The sequence below is a fragment of the Desmodus rotundus genome, chromosome 11 (genome assembly GCF_022682495.2).
Source record: "Desmodus rotundus isolate HL8 chromosome 11, HLdesRot8A.1, whole genome shotgun sequence".
NCBI lineage: Eukaryota > Metazoa > Chordata > Mammalia > Chiroptera > Phyllostomidae > Desmodus > Desmodus rotundus.
This window is the reverse complement of record NC_071397.1, coordinates 36,263,441-36,279,691: the sequence shown is the minus strand read 5'-3', so window position 1 is coordinate 36,279,691 and position 16,251 is coordinate 36,263,441. Positions and strand designations below refer to the sequence as shown.

The 16,251-nt window shown below is 30.5% G+C and overlaps 1 protein-coding gene across 1 annotated transcript in view; it reads left to right on the top strand.

The window, feature by feature from the left end:
* PHIP (pleckstrin homology domain interacting protein) overlaps window positions 1-16,251 on the top strand; it is a 141,590-nt gene that overhangs the window by 52,252 nt on the left and 73,087 nt on the right. The window contains exons 10-15 of the mRNA XM_053913788.1: window positions 3,071-3,141; window positions 5,090-5,190; window positions 5,291-5,331; window positions 6,050-6,148; window positions 7,139-7,292; window positions 7,693-7,827. Coding sequence (XP_053769763.1) covers window positions 3,071-3,141; window positions 5,090-5,190; window positions 5,291-5,331; window positions 6,050-6,148; window positions 7,139-7,292; window positions 7,693-7,827 — 601 coding nt within the window. The remainder of the gene's footprint in view (window positions 1-3,070; window positions 3,142-5,089; window positions 5,191-5,290; window positions 5,332-6,049; window positions 6,149-7,138; window positions 7,293-7,692; window positions 7,828-16,251) is intronic.

The following is a 16,251-nucleotide window of genomic DNA, read 5'->3' as shown; positions in this document are numbered from 1 at the left end:
TTTTATGGAAGGGCATGAGGGGGCTGTGGCAGCTTGAATTACAAAAAAGGGATTGTGATCAAAGACATGCTTCTTTGGAGAAAGCAAATTGATTTCACTTTAGTTGTATTCCTAATATTTAGAATATTAAAGGCTTTCTGTAGACATTTAGAAAAAAGTTGAAACATTTTATTTATATATGGACAGTAGCAATAGTTAATTGTTGTTTTCCTTTGTGTATATTTTCCCTCCTTATGGATCTGATTAGGATATCTTTGTCATCTTCTGTTTTGTTTTTGCAGAGAAGAAAAAGTGATTAGCGATCTTAAAATTAGCATAGGAATAAAAATGGTTTTATAAAATTTAACACTCTGTTCCTCTTGAGGATTACATTGCTAAGTATAGTAATATACATCTCTGTACTTGGGAAGTAATTCCATATAAATGATTTTTTCCAGAATGTTTATGAAGATTTAACCATAAACTCACTACCTTAATTTTTCATATAATATTTAAAAAATTAGACATATGTGGGGAAATATATATAATTTTCTATTTTTTTTCTTAACAGTTTACTATAGCCATTTTTAATACTTTCAATAGCTGCACTATATTCCATGGAGTTGTTGTTCTATACCTTGCTTAGTGATTTTCCTGTTTTTGGACATACATGTTTTTATAGTTGTTTATAAGTAGTATTGTATTTGTTCTTGAAAACTTTTAAGCCAGGGAAATATTAAAATGAAATAGGTGTTCTATTCTATTAGGGACGCCCATTTTCTTTTCTATATTTACCCATAGTTGATAACTACCAAAACTTTTTGACAGGATGTAAATTACCTTATTTATGTCAGAGAGGTTTTAATTACTAATGAAAGGCAAATTGTATTACAGTATCATACTGTTTTTGTATGAGAGACTTCAACAACTCACTCTGCACTAATTGAAAGAACCAGTTTGATCACTAAATGGAACTTGTTCTGGAAAACCAAATCTCTTGATAAAATCACTTTTTTATATAGGGTTTATGTGTATGGTAACAATTCCCTCTAGTAAAGATTCTGTTTCTTAGGTGAGTAATCTGAGTGGCTGGGTTACTCGGAAGCTGGCTCAAGAGATATAAGAGTAGGAAGAAGTTGTCCAAGCATATGTAGAATAGACGTAAGGAGAGAATTGGAATCGTAAAATATGCAGATAATCATAATGGTATCCAAATTTTTATTAAGCGCTTAGTGTGCCAAGCTAGTACCAAGCACCTTACATTTGTTGTCTCATTAATCTTTATGACAACTCTATGAAGAAGGTATATTATCTTCAGGACAAAGGGGAAGAACTGAGGGCAGATACTGGAAGTATACTGTTGGAATCCACTTTTAACCACTGTGTCAAACTAAATAGTAGTTATTCATTATTGGAGTATGTAGAACTGGTTGAACCTAATTAAACTACTAATAATACTAATATTTATTGTGTGTGCTGGGCACAGTAATAAGCACTTTATGTGGATTATACTCATTTAATTTACTTAGCAACTCTGAGATACATTGTTTTTACTCCCATTTCACATATGAAGAGCCTGAGGTACATAAATATTAACTGGACTAAGGTCATACAGCTGAGTAAGTAGCAGAGCTGGGAATTGAACTCAGTCTGAGTCCAAGGCCTACTTTAAAATAGTTCCTCAAATATGTACTTCAAAATAAATTATTTGTACTAGCTTATCTTTTTTATCCCTTAAAAAATTAAAGCCTATTTAAATAGCAATCTATATGATTATTTGCATATTCTGGTTATGAATTACAACCAAATGATGGTTTGCCATTTACATGAGTGATTGTGCCAAAAAATTAACAAAAATGTAGAGCTATGATCGATGAGCTATGCTCGATAAGCTATTAAAAACTGTAGCTCATTATTTTTCTTTATAATTTCAGATTAATTTACTTAAATTACAATTCCTTTAATTTTACTCTGGTAAATTTAGGTTTTAAGAATGTTTTGATAACTTTCAGTTTCTCTGAATTGTGTCATGCTTTATGAGAGCCTGTGGATATTAAGAAGAATACTTTAAATGTCAATTCAAAAAATTTACTTACAAATTTATTTTAAAATTTTAACTACATTTTGTTGTGTTTTATATCAGTAAGAAAACTATTACTGTTCAGAATATAAAATTGATAGATCAGAATTTTTTCCCCTTAAAAATATCACAAAATTGAAACCACTCTGTATTAGAATGCTGTGAATTGTAAAAGTTGTACAGTGCACTCTGGTTGAGGTCAGAAGCTCTGTTTTTGAAGTTTTCTACTAATTTGAGAAAAACTAGGTCAAAATGTGTATTAAATAGGACTTTAAATGTAATCACTATATTGGAGCATTACAAATACATTGTACCATATTGCAGCTGGTATGTAAAATCTGTAACTTTTTTTCGTAATATGGTTGCTTATAACATTAAGATTAAACATTTAATATTAATAGTAATGATATATTTAACACAGTTATATAATTACTGTAAATATAGTTGAACATGACCTATTTTCTATCGATCACTATTTTGAATGAACATTATAGTTGATATGAGTAGAATAATCTTAAGATTTTTACTAGGATAAATGTAAGATTCTTAGTTGTTGGAGTCTTATAAGTCATTAGATGATAAACAAGGGAGCTGTCTAATTAATAACGTTAGATATTTAAAAAATTTAGTTATTGGTGGTATACATATGCCAGAGAGTCAACACCTATTTTACCAGTGTGTTCATGTTTACAAATGACTTATTTGTATTTTTGCATTGGTATTTGATCAAAAACTGAGAAAGTGTTAAATTTGATTAGGTGTGACAGGTGGCTTTGGGATTGTTTTATGTGTAGATTGTTGTGTAGTCAGGAGCCTCCTACAAAGTCTGTACATAGAGTTTCCACAGGATCTGATCATGGCACATAATGATTTCAAACTTGTTTTTAGGAAAGGAGCCATCTGTTACTTCTTATTTAATTCTGTCTTTAGGTGATTATTTTTTAAAACAGTGATTTCTGGCATTGCTATTCACTTTGGGATATTTTTAACTGTTTATTTTTTGTTTTGTAGTCCAAGACCTGCAAAATTTACAGAGCGCCCTCGGCCTGGAGTTCAAATGATCTGTTCTTCTTTTAGTGCTGGTAAGATTTTTTTCTCCCTAATTTTCTGCTTAAAGTTGCACATTAGAATTTTTCTCTTTTCCTGGATATTATACAGGATGGGACAAAAAAAGATTTACACTTGTTTGTATGGAAAATAGTACAATAATTAACAAATAGTAATACAATAATAAATTCCTTATTTCACATACTCAAAACTGTAAACCTAGTTTTTCTCCACTTTATATTTTCAAAGGCAGTTACATGCTTGAGGTAAGTTCTACCCTAGAAAGTTCTCTGCACTGAGTAATTTGTGTGCAAAATGGTAAAAGACAATGTGACTCATGAACAAAAAGCTTTTAATGTACACAGTGTACATACATTGTATGTAAAGACACAAAACCTGTGTTTTAGAGGTGGTAGAGCTGTTGATTAAATGCCAAAATTTTCATAGATTAAATAGATTTGTTAAGGCACAGGAAATGAAAATGGGACATTCTGTGATAAAGATAGCCTCAGGGTTCCTGACTTCACTTACAGTACTGTCCTGGACTGAATGTTTTTGTCCTTCCCACCTGCTTGTTGACACCCTGATCTCAGACTTCTTAGCCTCCAGAGCTGTGAGAACTAGTTGTCTATTATGTTTGGTTTTTCTGGGTTTTGTTTTAGAAAGAAAGAGTCAGCTAGCTTATAGTAGAACACAAAATTTTGGAAAATATTTACTACTGTAATATAAATCATGTTTTTTTACATATTCCAGAAGATAAATTAATTTAATAGTATTTGAACTTTGCTAGAGTTTAGTTGATATACTCACATGACTAGTATTTTTCTTTAAGAAGATTATAATGCTCTGGTAAGAGAGAATAGTTTTAAAATATACTATGTTAAGGAATGAATTTTTGAGTAGTTATCCAGCTGGAAGATTAAATCTGCTTTATATTTCCATGGATTTTGGAGTTATCCCATGGCTAAGTAACAAATTTGATTGATATGTGTACAATTTTATTAATTACTTTGTTCAGTTTTTCGTATTTCCTCTTTAAAAATTAGCTGTATAACAGTGCTGACAATCAAATTAGGTTTTGAGATTATGCAGCAGCATTTTGATGGATATTGGAATCTTTTAAAACAAATTATGAGCTGCAGAATTGAACTGATGAGAAAATGAAATGAAACATGAATAAATTTAATAGTTAATGTTCCTAGTACCTGTTAACATTTCACATTTATTTCCAGTTTTACTTTACCTTTTCATTTCATAATTGTGGATAGCAGTAGTGCCTGAGATAAGTGATTGCAAACTGATGACATGAATCCATTTTTGTCATACTAATATCCAATCATTCTTAATTTCTAACTTTTAGATTTCTACTGTTACTTCCATGACAAATTTTCCTTCTAGTAATAACATAAATGTAGGCACTGCACATGTGTTCAAAGTATAGTGTAGGAGAGTATTGATTCCAAGGACAGAGTAAACTGAATATACAAATTGCTGTAATGGAAGATAGAATGTATGTGTTACAAGACAAAGTCTTAGTAAGACTTTAGAGGAGAGCAGGCTCATTTGATTGCAAAACTTGTGAAGACAACTTACTGAAGGAATTGGGCCCTGAAAGTTTGATAGCATTTTAATAGGTGGGAGATGGGGCAAGAGAGGGATTTCAGCAGTTGAAAGGCATGTTTTCTAGTAAGGATAACTGTTAATTTTAACATAAGATTATACAATCACAATGAAATTATTTGTGATGCAAAGCTATACTTCTGTGTATATTGAAAAATTCATCCTAGTCAAAGCTCTGTTGGGAAACTTCTTTATTAGATTCAGGTTAGATATATCATATACTTATGATAAACAGGAATAGTTTTAGAGTAAAGTATTAATCATCTAGTATATATTGTGGTGATGTTGTTTGCACTGAATTACCGATTTCTTAGAGATTTTGAAATTGTGTTTTACTGATAAATGTTTACTGTTATTCTTCAGGTGGAATGTTTCTGGCCACAGGAAGCACAGATCATATTATTAGGGTTTATTTTTTTGGCTCAGGTCAGCCAGAGAAAATATCAGAATTGGAGTTTCATACTGTAAGTATTGGTAAAAATCATTAGATGAGAACAATTTAAATGAGTCTAACAGTTTATTTTCAGGATCCTCTTTTTTTTTTGTTTATCTGTTTATGTATAGGACAAAGTTGACAGTATCCAGTTTTCCAACACTAGTAACAGGTAAAATAATTATTTTTCTTAAATTTAATTCCAATTTTAAGAGTTAAAAAATAAAGACAATTTTTATAGTCAGATTTTTATTAGAATTGTATGCGAATTAACCATCTAAAAGAAAGATCTTGACCAATTATACTGAAATGTGAATATAGCCTTCACATGCAAATATATGTCTTTATGTTTTATTTGTAATAATGTTAGTAAGGACTTTTGTCCACCCTACATATTTCCTGTACATATCAAAAAGTAAAGGAAGACTTTTAGTAGACATTAGAAATGTACTACAATGTAGTATTTGAGGCAGAACTGGTTTGCCCATATTCTTGTTTTAAAGTGAAGGAAAGGTATTTCTAAGAACTTTAAATAGAACAAGTCAAGGTCATTAATATTGAGAGGAAAGTCAATATTTTTCCATTGGAATATGTCAGTTCTATTTCTAAGGTAGTAAATAGTGGCCCTGAAACCCTTTTGAATGTTATTTTGAGACCTAGCCATGCATATTAGAATATGTATGTATAAAATTTTAAAAGCCTACAATGTTTCAGAAGTTCTTAGTTTTGCAGTGATTATCTGATAGAGTAATTTTAATTGGATTAGAATACTGTTTAAGTAAAGATGAGTTCTGTCGTCTTGAGTATTTTTAAAAAACAACTCTTGGAAAGTACATTTCAGTAAAATGTGTGATTTTTTTTCTTTTGGGGGTGGGCTGCTTTTAATGCAGATTTGTAAGTGGGAGTCGTGATGGGACAGCACGTATTTGGCAGTTTAAACGAAGAGAATGGAAGAGCATTTTATTGGATATGGCTACTCGTCCAGCAGGGTAAGAAATCAAATTTGAAATACATAAATACAGATAGAACATTTAATGTATGCTATATACAGGTTGGTATGACTCTCAAACCTATAAAAGTATGTGTATCATAGTCCATGTTAAAATGATTGCTGTATGACTAGAGGTGCTTCTGGAGATGCAAGGCTTCGAATTTTTGAAATGATTTTTGCAGTATATGAGAAGACCTGCTGCATTTATGTTTCTCTTTTTTCAGTTCAGTTTTGTTAAGGTAGTAAGTAGTGTAAGAATAGTTGTCAGTTTCACTATTTTTTTAAAAAGCAGAACATCTTGCAATGTTTTATCTGTCACAGAGAGATGATGTGGTATATATCTAATGGTTTTCTTCAGCTCAAAGACATTATATTATATCTTGTAACTTATTTTGGTTTTAATGTTTTATAATTTTTTTTTTTGTTATTGTATATAGTAGTCTCAGATGGAGGAACAAAACAGTTAGTGGGGATGATAGTAACAGTAAAACACAGGAGGCAAACACAAGGCCCTCAGGCTGAATCTGGCCCTCCACCTTGTTTTATTCTGCCAGGCACTTTGTTTCTACCTGGCGGCAGTGCCAAGCTACTTGCCCCTATTTAAGTAGTAGTTACATTCATAGTCCTAAAATTACATTCGGCCCTTTGAAGGCACCCGTGAGGCTGATATGGCCCCTGGTGAAAATGAGTTTGACACCCCTGCAGTAAAAGATGGAGAGCAGCATCAGAGTTCCTGGGTCCAGACAGAGGTAAAGCAGTGATATTTACTCAGTCATTTTTAAGGGCTTAAGAGTGCTGAAATCCTCAGTTTGCTGACTCAATGCAATGATTTCTACCATCATCCTGTGTTTATTCAAACATTCTTAACTGTTAAGTGATAATTGTGTTAATGAATATAAATTTTGTGAGAAGATATTTTGATTTTTGTCACACTTGTATTTTAATAAATAATGTCAGTGTAAACAAATACTGCCTCCATGACTTTCAGCCAAAACCTTCAAGGAATAGAAGATAAAATCACAAAAATGAAAGTAACTATGGTGGCATGGGATCGACATGACAACGCAGTTATAACTGCAGTTAATAACATGACTCTGAAAGTTTGGAATTCTTACACGGGCCAACTAATTCATGTCTTGATGGTGAGAAAAAAGATTAATTTTATTTGGTATTGAAGCTGTTTGTAGAATAAAGTCATTGTGTTAGCTAAAATCTCTAACTTGCGAGGTGGATCATACATTTTTGCCAGAGATTGGAAATAATTTTAAAATGTAGTTAAATGGGTTTGGCTTAGAAATATAGATTCTTACTGTTTTTTAGTATGTTGGGAGTTTATCAATAGTATTCTCAGATTTTACTAAATGATAGCAAAGCCCTGGACAGTGATATTAGCTCAACTTCATTTTTATACATTGATACATGAAGATTTTTGCCACTTTAATAGGTCTTAAAACTTAGATCTCACAATGTTTCCATATTGGTATTTGATTGAATTTTCTTTTCTAATATTTATAATTTATTGCTACTTCAAAAATATTTCAGGGTCATGAAGACGAAGTATTTGTTCTTGAGCCACACCCATTTGACCCAAGAGTTCTCTTTTCTGCTGGTCATGATGGAAACGTCATAGTATGGGATCTGGCAAGAGGAGTCAAAATTCGATCATATTTCAATATGGTAATTATCAGTCTCTTCATAGCTATTAAAGATTTGTGGACTTCTTAACTCAGGTACTCTGCATACACAAGAGAAATCATTTATGAATATGTTCTGACATTATTTTGACTTAAGTTTCAAAAAGTTGCTTACTCCACACTTAAATTTATATGCTAAATTTAAAAGAAAACTGCGTACTACAATACGTGAATTTGTTATGACTAAGTTAATTTTTAAAATAGTTTTAACAGTGAAACTTCAATGAGAAACTCATGTTATGAAGATATATTATAGATAAGACAAGTTGGGAAAACTATGTGAAGAAATTATAAATAAATACTTATGTTGTTGTACTTCATCAGTAGTTCTATAGTACAACATAATTTAATTAAAATACACCCATTTTAAAATTAAATCACTCATTCTTGCCTTTTATGAAGTTAGGGTATATTAATTTATTTGGGATTAAGTACCGCATCCTCCATATTTTGCTGTTTATGTAGATTTTTAGTATATTTTGCTGAGTATTTGAATTGTAGTGGTTTAATATCACAAACACCTTATTCTGCAGTGTTTCCATTCCTCTCTAACCACTGTTTGCAGTACTCCTTAAATGTGACTGTTTAATTACATGTTTTACTTTGCTTCCTATATATCAATGATACCTTTCAGCAAAGAAAACAAAAAGAAAAATGTGTTTCTACTATTCTGATATGTTTAGATTGTTTTAAAAATCAAGGATAGAAATCTTTGGTAATAAATTATAAAACAATAAATTAATAGTGTGTGGTCAATTATTTTGGAAACAAAATTGTTTCACAAAACAGTCTTGTGAAATATAATAGTTTGTGAAAAAACTTCATAAATGTGAACCATATAAAAAGTTTGAAGGAGGAGTAGGCAGAAGATAAAAAGGAATTTTTATTAATAAAGGAATTGAGCTGTCTATTGATATGCCTTAGTATACAATAAGTTAAGAAAAAAGATTTGTCAAATTCTTATTTTTCTAAAAATATAGTGTTGATTATTTGGGGTAAAATTGTCAATGATGGATATATTTCCTTAGTGATTATATGTATAAAGGAGATTTTTTTAAGAAAGCAAATCCTGAAACATGCTGGTCAAGAATTTTTTCACCTTGTGTTTTTGGTTTGCTTTTTGGAACATCTTGTTGAATAAGGAAAACAGTAATTTCTCAATTTCTCTTTATAGTTTCAAAAGAAAACAATTTGTGGTCTGTACATATATTAGTGACTTCATTTAGTAATTTTATATCTTCAAACGGCATTGGTATATTGCTAGAGTGTTTAGAAGGAAAATTTTCTCATACCTGAATATTGTTTTTACCTTTAAATTATAAAGGTGAAATTATAAAGGTGGATTAGTGTGGTCAAATAAATTGATCACACTAATACTGTACCTTATCAGTAGATACAAAAATTGCAACACGTGGAGAGAGAAGTGATTTACTCTTAGACGATTACAAATTAGTGATATAATCAGTAGAAGTCACCCATATTATATTTTATGTGCTTTGAAATTAGCTAAGGAGTTAGTTATATTACTACCTTAAAAATTATTTATTTAGTAAGTGTTTTAGATAAGGATATTTCTTCTCTTCTTTTGGAATGAGATGGAAAGCCTTTAAATGGCAGAAGAAACAAATACACGTAATAAGTAGAACTGAGAGTATCCATAGACTCTTCAAATTGTGAGAAAAACATAACAAACTAGAAAGGATTAAAAATATATACTACATTTAACAAAACAGAAAATGAGCTCCTCTTTATCTCATTAACATGAAGATACTGTTTAATTTTGGGGGTGATTTTTAAAGGCTTCCAAAATAATTCTACATATTACTTCATCTGTGTCTCATGAAAACCTTATAATATAATCAGAGTAGATTTTATTACTGGTTTTGCAAATAGAGAAACTTTACAGAGGTAAGTGCTTTGCTCAGGTTCAGCTAGGTTACACAGTTCTTACATGGGTACTTGGGATTTAAACCTATGGTTTTCTGTTCTTAATGCTAACTCTAGTTGTGTTTAGTCACTGCACAGCTAATGTCCAACTCTCCCAGTCAGTGATGTGTGCAGTGGGAAAATGTTTTCATAATGATGGGAGCTCTTGAGTTGATATTTTGAGATATAATTTAGCTTGATGATATTTTTTTTCTGTCTCAAGTTATCTAAGTGCCCTAATTTTTGCTCTTTATTCTGTTTGTTTATTTGTTTTTTTAATCTATGGGCAGATGAAAGATAAAGCATCCAGCATTACTATTAAGAAAATAAAAACAATTTGAAGGAGCAGTAGAAACTTGTGTTCACTATCCACTAACATGAATGTTGAATTTTGGCTGTGGTTATAACTATTTGGCTCTCTGCAACTAATAATTAAGCTTGGTGTTACTAAAATATCATAAAAGTTGATCCAGTACAAATTTAATATTTTGTGTGAATTTTAAAATCAGACTTACAACATGAATAAGTAAATCCATCATTAAACCTAAGTCCAGAAAATAAGGAATGTAAATTGTGCCTTTAGCCCTGTCTGGGTAGCCAAGTGGGTTAGAGCATTGTTTTAATATGCCAAGGTTGCTGGTTTGATCCCTACTCAGGGACACATACCAGAATCAACCAGTGAATGCATAAATAAGTGAAACAACAAATCAGTGTTTTCTCTATCTCAAATCAATAAAATCATTTATTAAAAAGAGTCATGAATTTTAAAAATGTGCCTTTAAAGAACAAAAATTTTATATACAAATTCTTGCAAAAATGCAGATTTTTATCACATATATTTGAGAATACTGTTTTAATATCAGGTCCTCTTTTTATGATAATTGAATCTTCCACTTGAAATTTATATTTCTGTAAAATGTAATGAAATTATGTAATAAGTTATTTTGTATTAATCAACATTCTATTGTATTTTTCTTAACTATTACAGAAATTAAAATTGTTTTTTGAAATTTTAGAAATAGTAAAAACTCTTATTAAAAAGCCTTTCAAAGGTGAATGGTTAAATTTTAAAATGCTTGTGTTTGATATATAATAATTATATGTTAACAAATAAATTTGTTAATATAGTCTATAAATTTCAAATATTGAGCCATTGATATTTTAATATTACACTGATATTCATCATTCAGATAAATATTTTAATTTCTTTTTTCCTGCAGCCAGCTATGATAACACTTCAAAAAATCTTCTATCTTATACTTTATTTTAGGATCACTGAAATTTATAAACAAAAGGTTTGAGATTGAGAATTGAGATAAAGATATTTAATTTGTAAGCTTTCATAATTTCCTAATATATTTCATTTCCGAATCTTATAAATGGATTCTCAACTTGTTAGTGATATTATCTATTAAAATTGATGGAATCATTTTTATTGTTGTCACTGATAGCTTTGTTCTTAATAGAAGATCTGAATAATAAAAGCAGCTGAAGAATGGATGTTGGATTTGTTTTTATTTTTGTTTTTTTATAAGAGGTACATGACAAGTGACATAGGGTATGAAATGTAATAAACAGTATATATACCTTGCACTCCCTCTCCCCCTTGTCTCATCTTTAAAAATGAAATAATCCTAAAATAAACTTTTAAAAGCATTTGTTGGAAGAAACATTGAACCTTTTTCTTTCAATGAAGCAAAGAAAGAAGCTAAGAGAATATTGTCAAGAATGTTATGAACATAAGACAAATTTATACTTTTTTGAAGAGACCTGAATTCTAGGCCTTAAATTTTAGTTACCTACATACATTCTTTTAAAAACTATGTAAATTACTCATGTTTCAGCTGAACAGGTCCTTATGTAACTTGAGTGTTCAGTGCAAAACTAGAGTGTATTTGGATATTTTATTGAAGGCAGATAGTGTATATTAAGAATATTTTTAGCACTGCCTGATATAGCTCAGTGAATTGAGTGCAGGCCTACGAACCAAAGGGTTGCTGGGTCAGTTCCCAGTCAGGGCACATCCCTGGGTTGTGGGCCAGGGGGGTGCACGAGAGGCAACCACACATCGATGTTTCTCTCCCTCTCTTTCTCCTTCCCTTCCCCTGTAGAAATAAATAAAATCTTTTTTTAAAAAAAATATTTTTCACTCTTTGAGTATAGTTAGCAAGCTCATCAATTTGTGTTTGGTAGTGGCAGGAGGTAAACATCAGGATAGCTTTGTTTTGATGACAGTTTTTCTAAAGTCTCTCAACTCCAGTTAATCACTGAGAGGCAGATAAATTATTCCCAGAAATAACTTGAAAATGTGTGCAAATTCTCTGAAGTCAAGAGCTTTTGTAATAATTTTAATTCCCTGAAAGAGGTAGTAGGCAAGTTTAGAGGTTTTTATAACCATAATGTTTCTAAGTTTACAAAGTTGTTTTTAAACCTTTTTTATCTTAAATTATCAAAGTACAGCTGTTTTAACTGTATGTTTAAGTGAATATTAAATTCATTTGAAAATACATGAAAAGAGACTTAAATTTCTTGATTATTAGCTAGTAAATAAAATGGAATGGGATTTGTAGATTCCACATTAGTAGTTTTTCTCATGTATCTATCTGGTGTTTTTGCTTTATCTTTCCTGCTCTCTTTCTTTCTCTATATCTGTTCTAGCTGTGTTTGTTTATGAATGTCTCATGTCAATTTCTGTCATATTGTTCAAAGCTCTCTCATGGTTGCTTCTTGTCTGGTTGTGATTTTAACTGAAGAGTACAGTATACCTTTTGCTAGAAAGCGATTTTACTGAATTTGATTTTTGCTTTGTTTTTGTTGTTGTATGGGTAAGTTCCAAATAATTTTATTTATTTAATTTTTTTCTTATTTTTATAATTGTTAACCTTTCTTTTACTTGAGAGTAAAAAAATAAAAATGTTCCAGTGTCCACTAATCCAGAACAATAAATGTTCCTTGCAACGTTCCAAACAAGCAGAGGCTGCCAATCCACCACTCAGAATTTTTGCACATGTATACTTCTGACATTACAATGTTCTCAGTGTGACCTCTATTTTAGTTTTGGACAATTATAGCTGTGTGCATCTGGGAAAGGGAGAACGAAAAGCTTAAAATTGGTATATCTCATATCATGTTCCCTTGTAAATCCAGATTTCAAGATCTCTCTCTCTCCCTCTTTTTCTTTCCTTTCTTCTTTCCTATCAATCTCATTACCTATCTGTCATCACCTAACAAGATGTCATATCAGCACTCTCTGTGTTAAAAGGATTCTTTGGTGCTTCCAGTCTTTGTTTCAACCTTTCTGGGTAAGGAATTAACCTTCAGTCTTTTGATTATAAACTTTAGTTACTGCTACTGTCTTTCAGGTTTCTGGGGTGCTTTAGATTCTGTCATTCTCTTTTTCATCTATATCTTGATATCAAAGACATACCTTAAAATTTGATGCCATGAATGTGAGTTTCTCTCTAGCTTGTTGCACTATATTTGGGGAATTACGTTTATGTTGTAATTCGTTGACATGCTCTATGAGTTGATATTACAAGGGTATTGAAGATTTAATAGTTATAAGGCAAAGTACTTAAATTATGAAATCTAATAATCTAGTATAAACACAAGTGATGACATTTTGATTAGCAAATACTTGAATGCTGTTTTGTTCATGAGCACAAAATATGGGGACCATAAGGGAGAGTAAGATGTAGTACTTGTTTTTAGCCAGCGTGCAGTTAAATTGGGGAGATGAAATATACCTTAAAAAAAAGTATTGATAGTTTCAAATGGTAGCATGCATATAAGAAAAGGTAATTGCTATATCTAAAGATGTAGAGATCACTTAGGGGGATGGTCAGAGGTTTTACTGAGGAGGAAGAATTGAAATTATGCCTTGAAATAATCATTGAATCAGTAAAAAGGGTAATTTTGTAAATAAGTGGAATACTATAAATAACCAAGTAAGAAATATTAAGATGTTCATAGAGCAGTTTACAAAATTTGTCTGGAACAAATTTTGGAAAATGGCTGATAAAATGAAAAGCATGAAGTTGAGGTGGATTGTTTATAGCTTTATGTTAATTTGTGAGCATGAAGAATAGTTAACACAGTGGTGATTTTTGGTAAAATAGATTTATATTCCATAAACTTAAGAGAAAAATATTTTGAATGCCAGTAGTAGTAGTATTTCAGATATGAAATTAGATAAGTGGGGAGAGAACTACTTTCATTACTGAAATCATAATGCAAAATTAAAAGGGTAGGTAGTGGGAAATTTGTGGAAGAAATATATATATCTATCTTGGTAATTTTGTGACTGGTAGAAGGATTATGGCTGGAGAGTGATAGACTTAATAAATTTGTTGAGAGTATTCAGCCTAGGTGATTTTTTTAACATTGATATTAAAGGAAATAAAGAAGATGTGAAGGAAAATAATTTTTTAAGTTTATTTTTATGTGTTTACTGTGATATAGTATTGGGCTGTGTAGAAATGTCCAGCATGCACTTGGAGATAGAATAGATAGAGAGGGTAGGAATAATGAGAAAGAGATGTTAAAAGTCTTTCATGTAGAATAATGTTTACTTCCTCATGGAGAAGAGAAGGCAGTGTAGAGGGCTTAAAACTAAACTTTTAGAAATAGCAGGGTGCTGAAGATCACAGTCTCCATAGAGTATGTGTGACACCATGTCAAGAGAGACCAAAGGAGGAGAATAGATTTCAAAGACTTGATTAATAGTATTGCTTCCCTCAGAAAAATCAGAATATGGTAAACAAAATGCTGTTAAATTTGAAAATGAGTTATTTTTTTTTGATAATGTATTTTTTATGAAAATTAGAGCTGGCTCTTTAAAATCACTTTTATATATCTACTGGTTTTATGAAGCCAGTTACAGCAGGTTCCTTTTTATGTAAATTTATCTTGGCACCACTTATTTTAAGTAGCTGTCTTTAATTCATATGTAATCATGTTACCATAAAGAATTTTCAATATTAAAGGAAACATTCAGCAATGATCTTTGATGACCCCTAGACTGTTAGAGTGTGGATAGCTTCCGTTAAGATGTTGTTTACACTGTAACTATTGTAACAATTAGAAAGTTGCCAAAGCATGTTTTAATCATACATACGATATTGACTGTTTTCTGTATCTAGTGTACATTCTTAATTTAACTTAATTTTCCTCCAGGTTGATAGACTTTAAAAGTTCTTTATATATAAGGAAAGACTTTCTGAGTCTATCACATAAAATTATTGGGGTGTTTTAAATGACTCATAATTTTAAATTGTGGAGTACTTTCTAAGTAAGATGCTCCCTTCTAATCAATGGTATATTAAAAGTGTGAATGAGACCAAAAAAACTGACACTGATCATAGACTTTAGATAATTCCATAACAGAATGATTCTGCTTAAGGTAGTTCATTTTTCACCCTCCCGATTTCTGTTGTTTTCCTTTAGGAGTACATACTTCTCATATTCATTGGTATGTGTGTTTCTCATGATTGATATAATTTAGACCCTGTAATTTAGTCTTCATTCTAGAATTGTCCAGTTCTTCAAAAAAAGCCTTCCCAAATATTAGATATAAGGATTTTAGAACTAGATAGGACTCTAAAGATCATTTAAATTATCACTATCATTTCACAGACTAGGTGATTTGCTCATTACTAGAGGAAAGATCTCTTGGGTCTTAGGCCTCATTCCTCTGTTTCCTTACTTAATCATCTTTCCACTTCACAAAAATTATATTAGAATTTGTGGATAGTATTCTGGCTTGAAAAGGTACTAATATTCTTCATTAAATATGACATTTCTATCATCATTGTTTCTTGGAGATATTTCCAGCATTCTTTAGTCAGTATGAGAATTTTCTTACAAAGGAGTCAATTATTTTAACTTGTCTGTTACTTTCATCTTTTGCTTTAAAAAACAAAACAGAAAACTTCTTTGTCATAATCAATGAATATATTTTTATATTTTCTTTTACCTCCTACTCTTAAAATTTTTACACTATTTAGTAAATACTGTCTCTTGGATTTTATCAGCTTTTATTGTGATTTAATGTGTTCAGTGATTATTAACATTTCTCTAATGTTTAGCAAGCATATTTAATTTTGTTTGGATTGATTCATCTAAAATTTTATTGACTTATTCTCTTGTTAAGCAGTGCATTTAATTTCATAATAGGCCTTTAATATGGATAGAGAGGATATTTTTTCCTTTTGGTTTTTAAATATAAGCCTTACTGCTTTCCAGTTACACATACATATTAAAATAATTGCATTAATTTTTTTCTTTGAGAGCTCTTATAAATACTTTGACACCTGTTTAAGAAAATGAAATTCTTTTCAGAGAGAAATACTTAGCTTTTTCTTTGGTTTGCTTTATTATAGCATAAATAAGAAAAACAGTATATTTAGTATATAGAGAAAGTAAAATATTTTCCTGTTTTGTATCAACTGAAAAGCTTTGACTGCATTTTGTAGTTATGGGT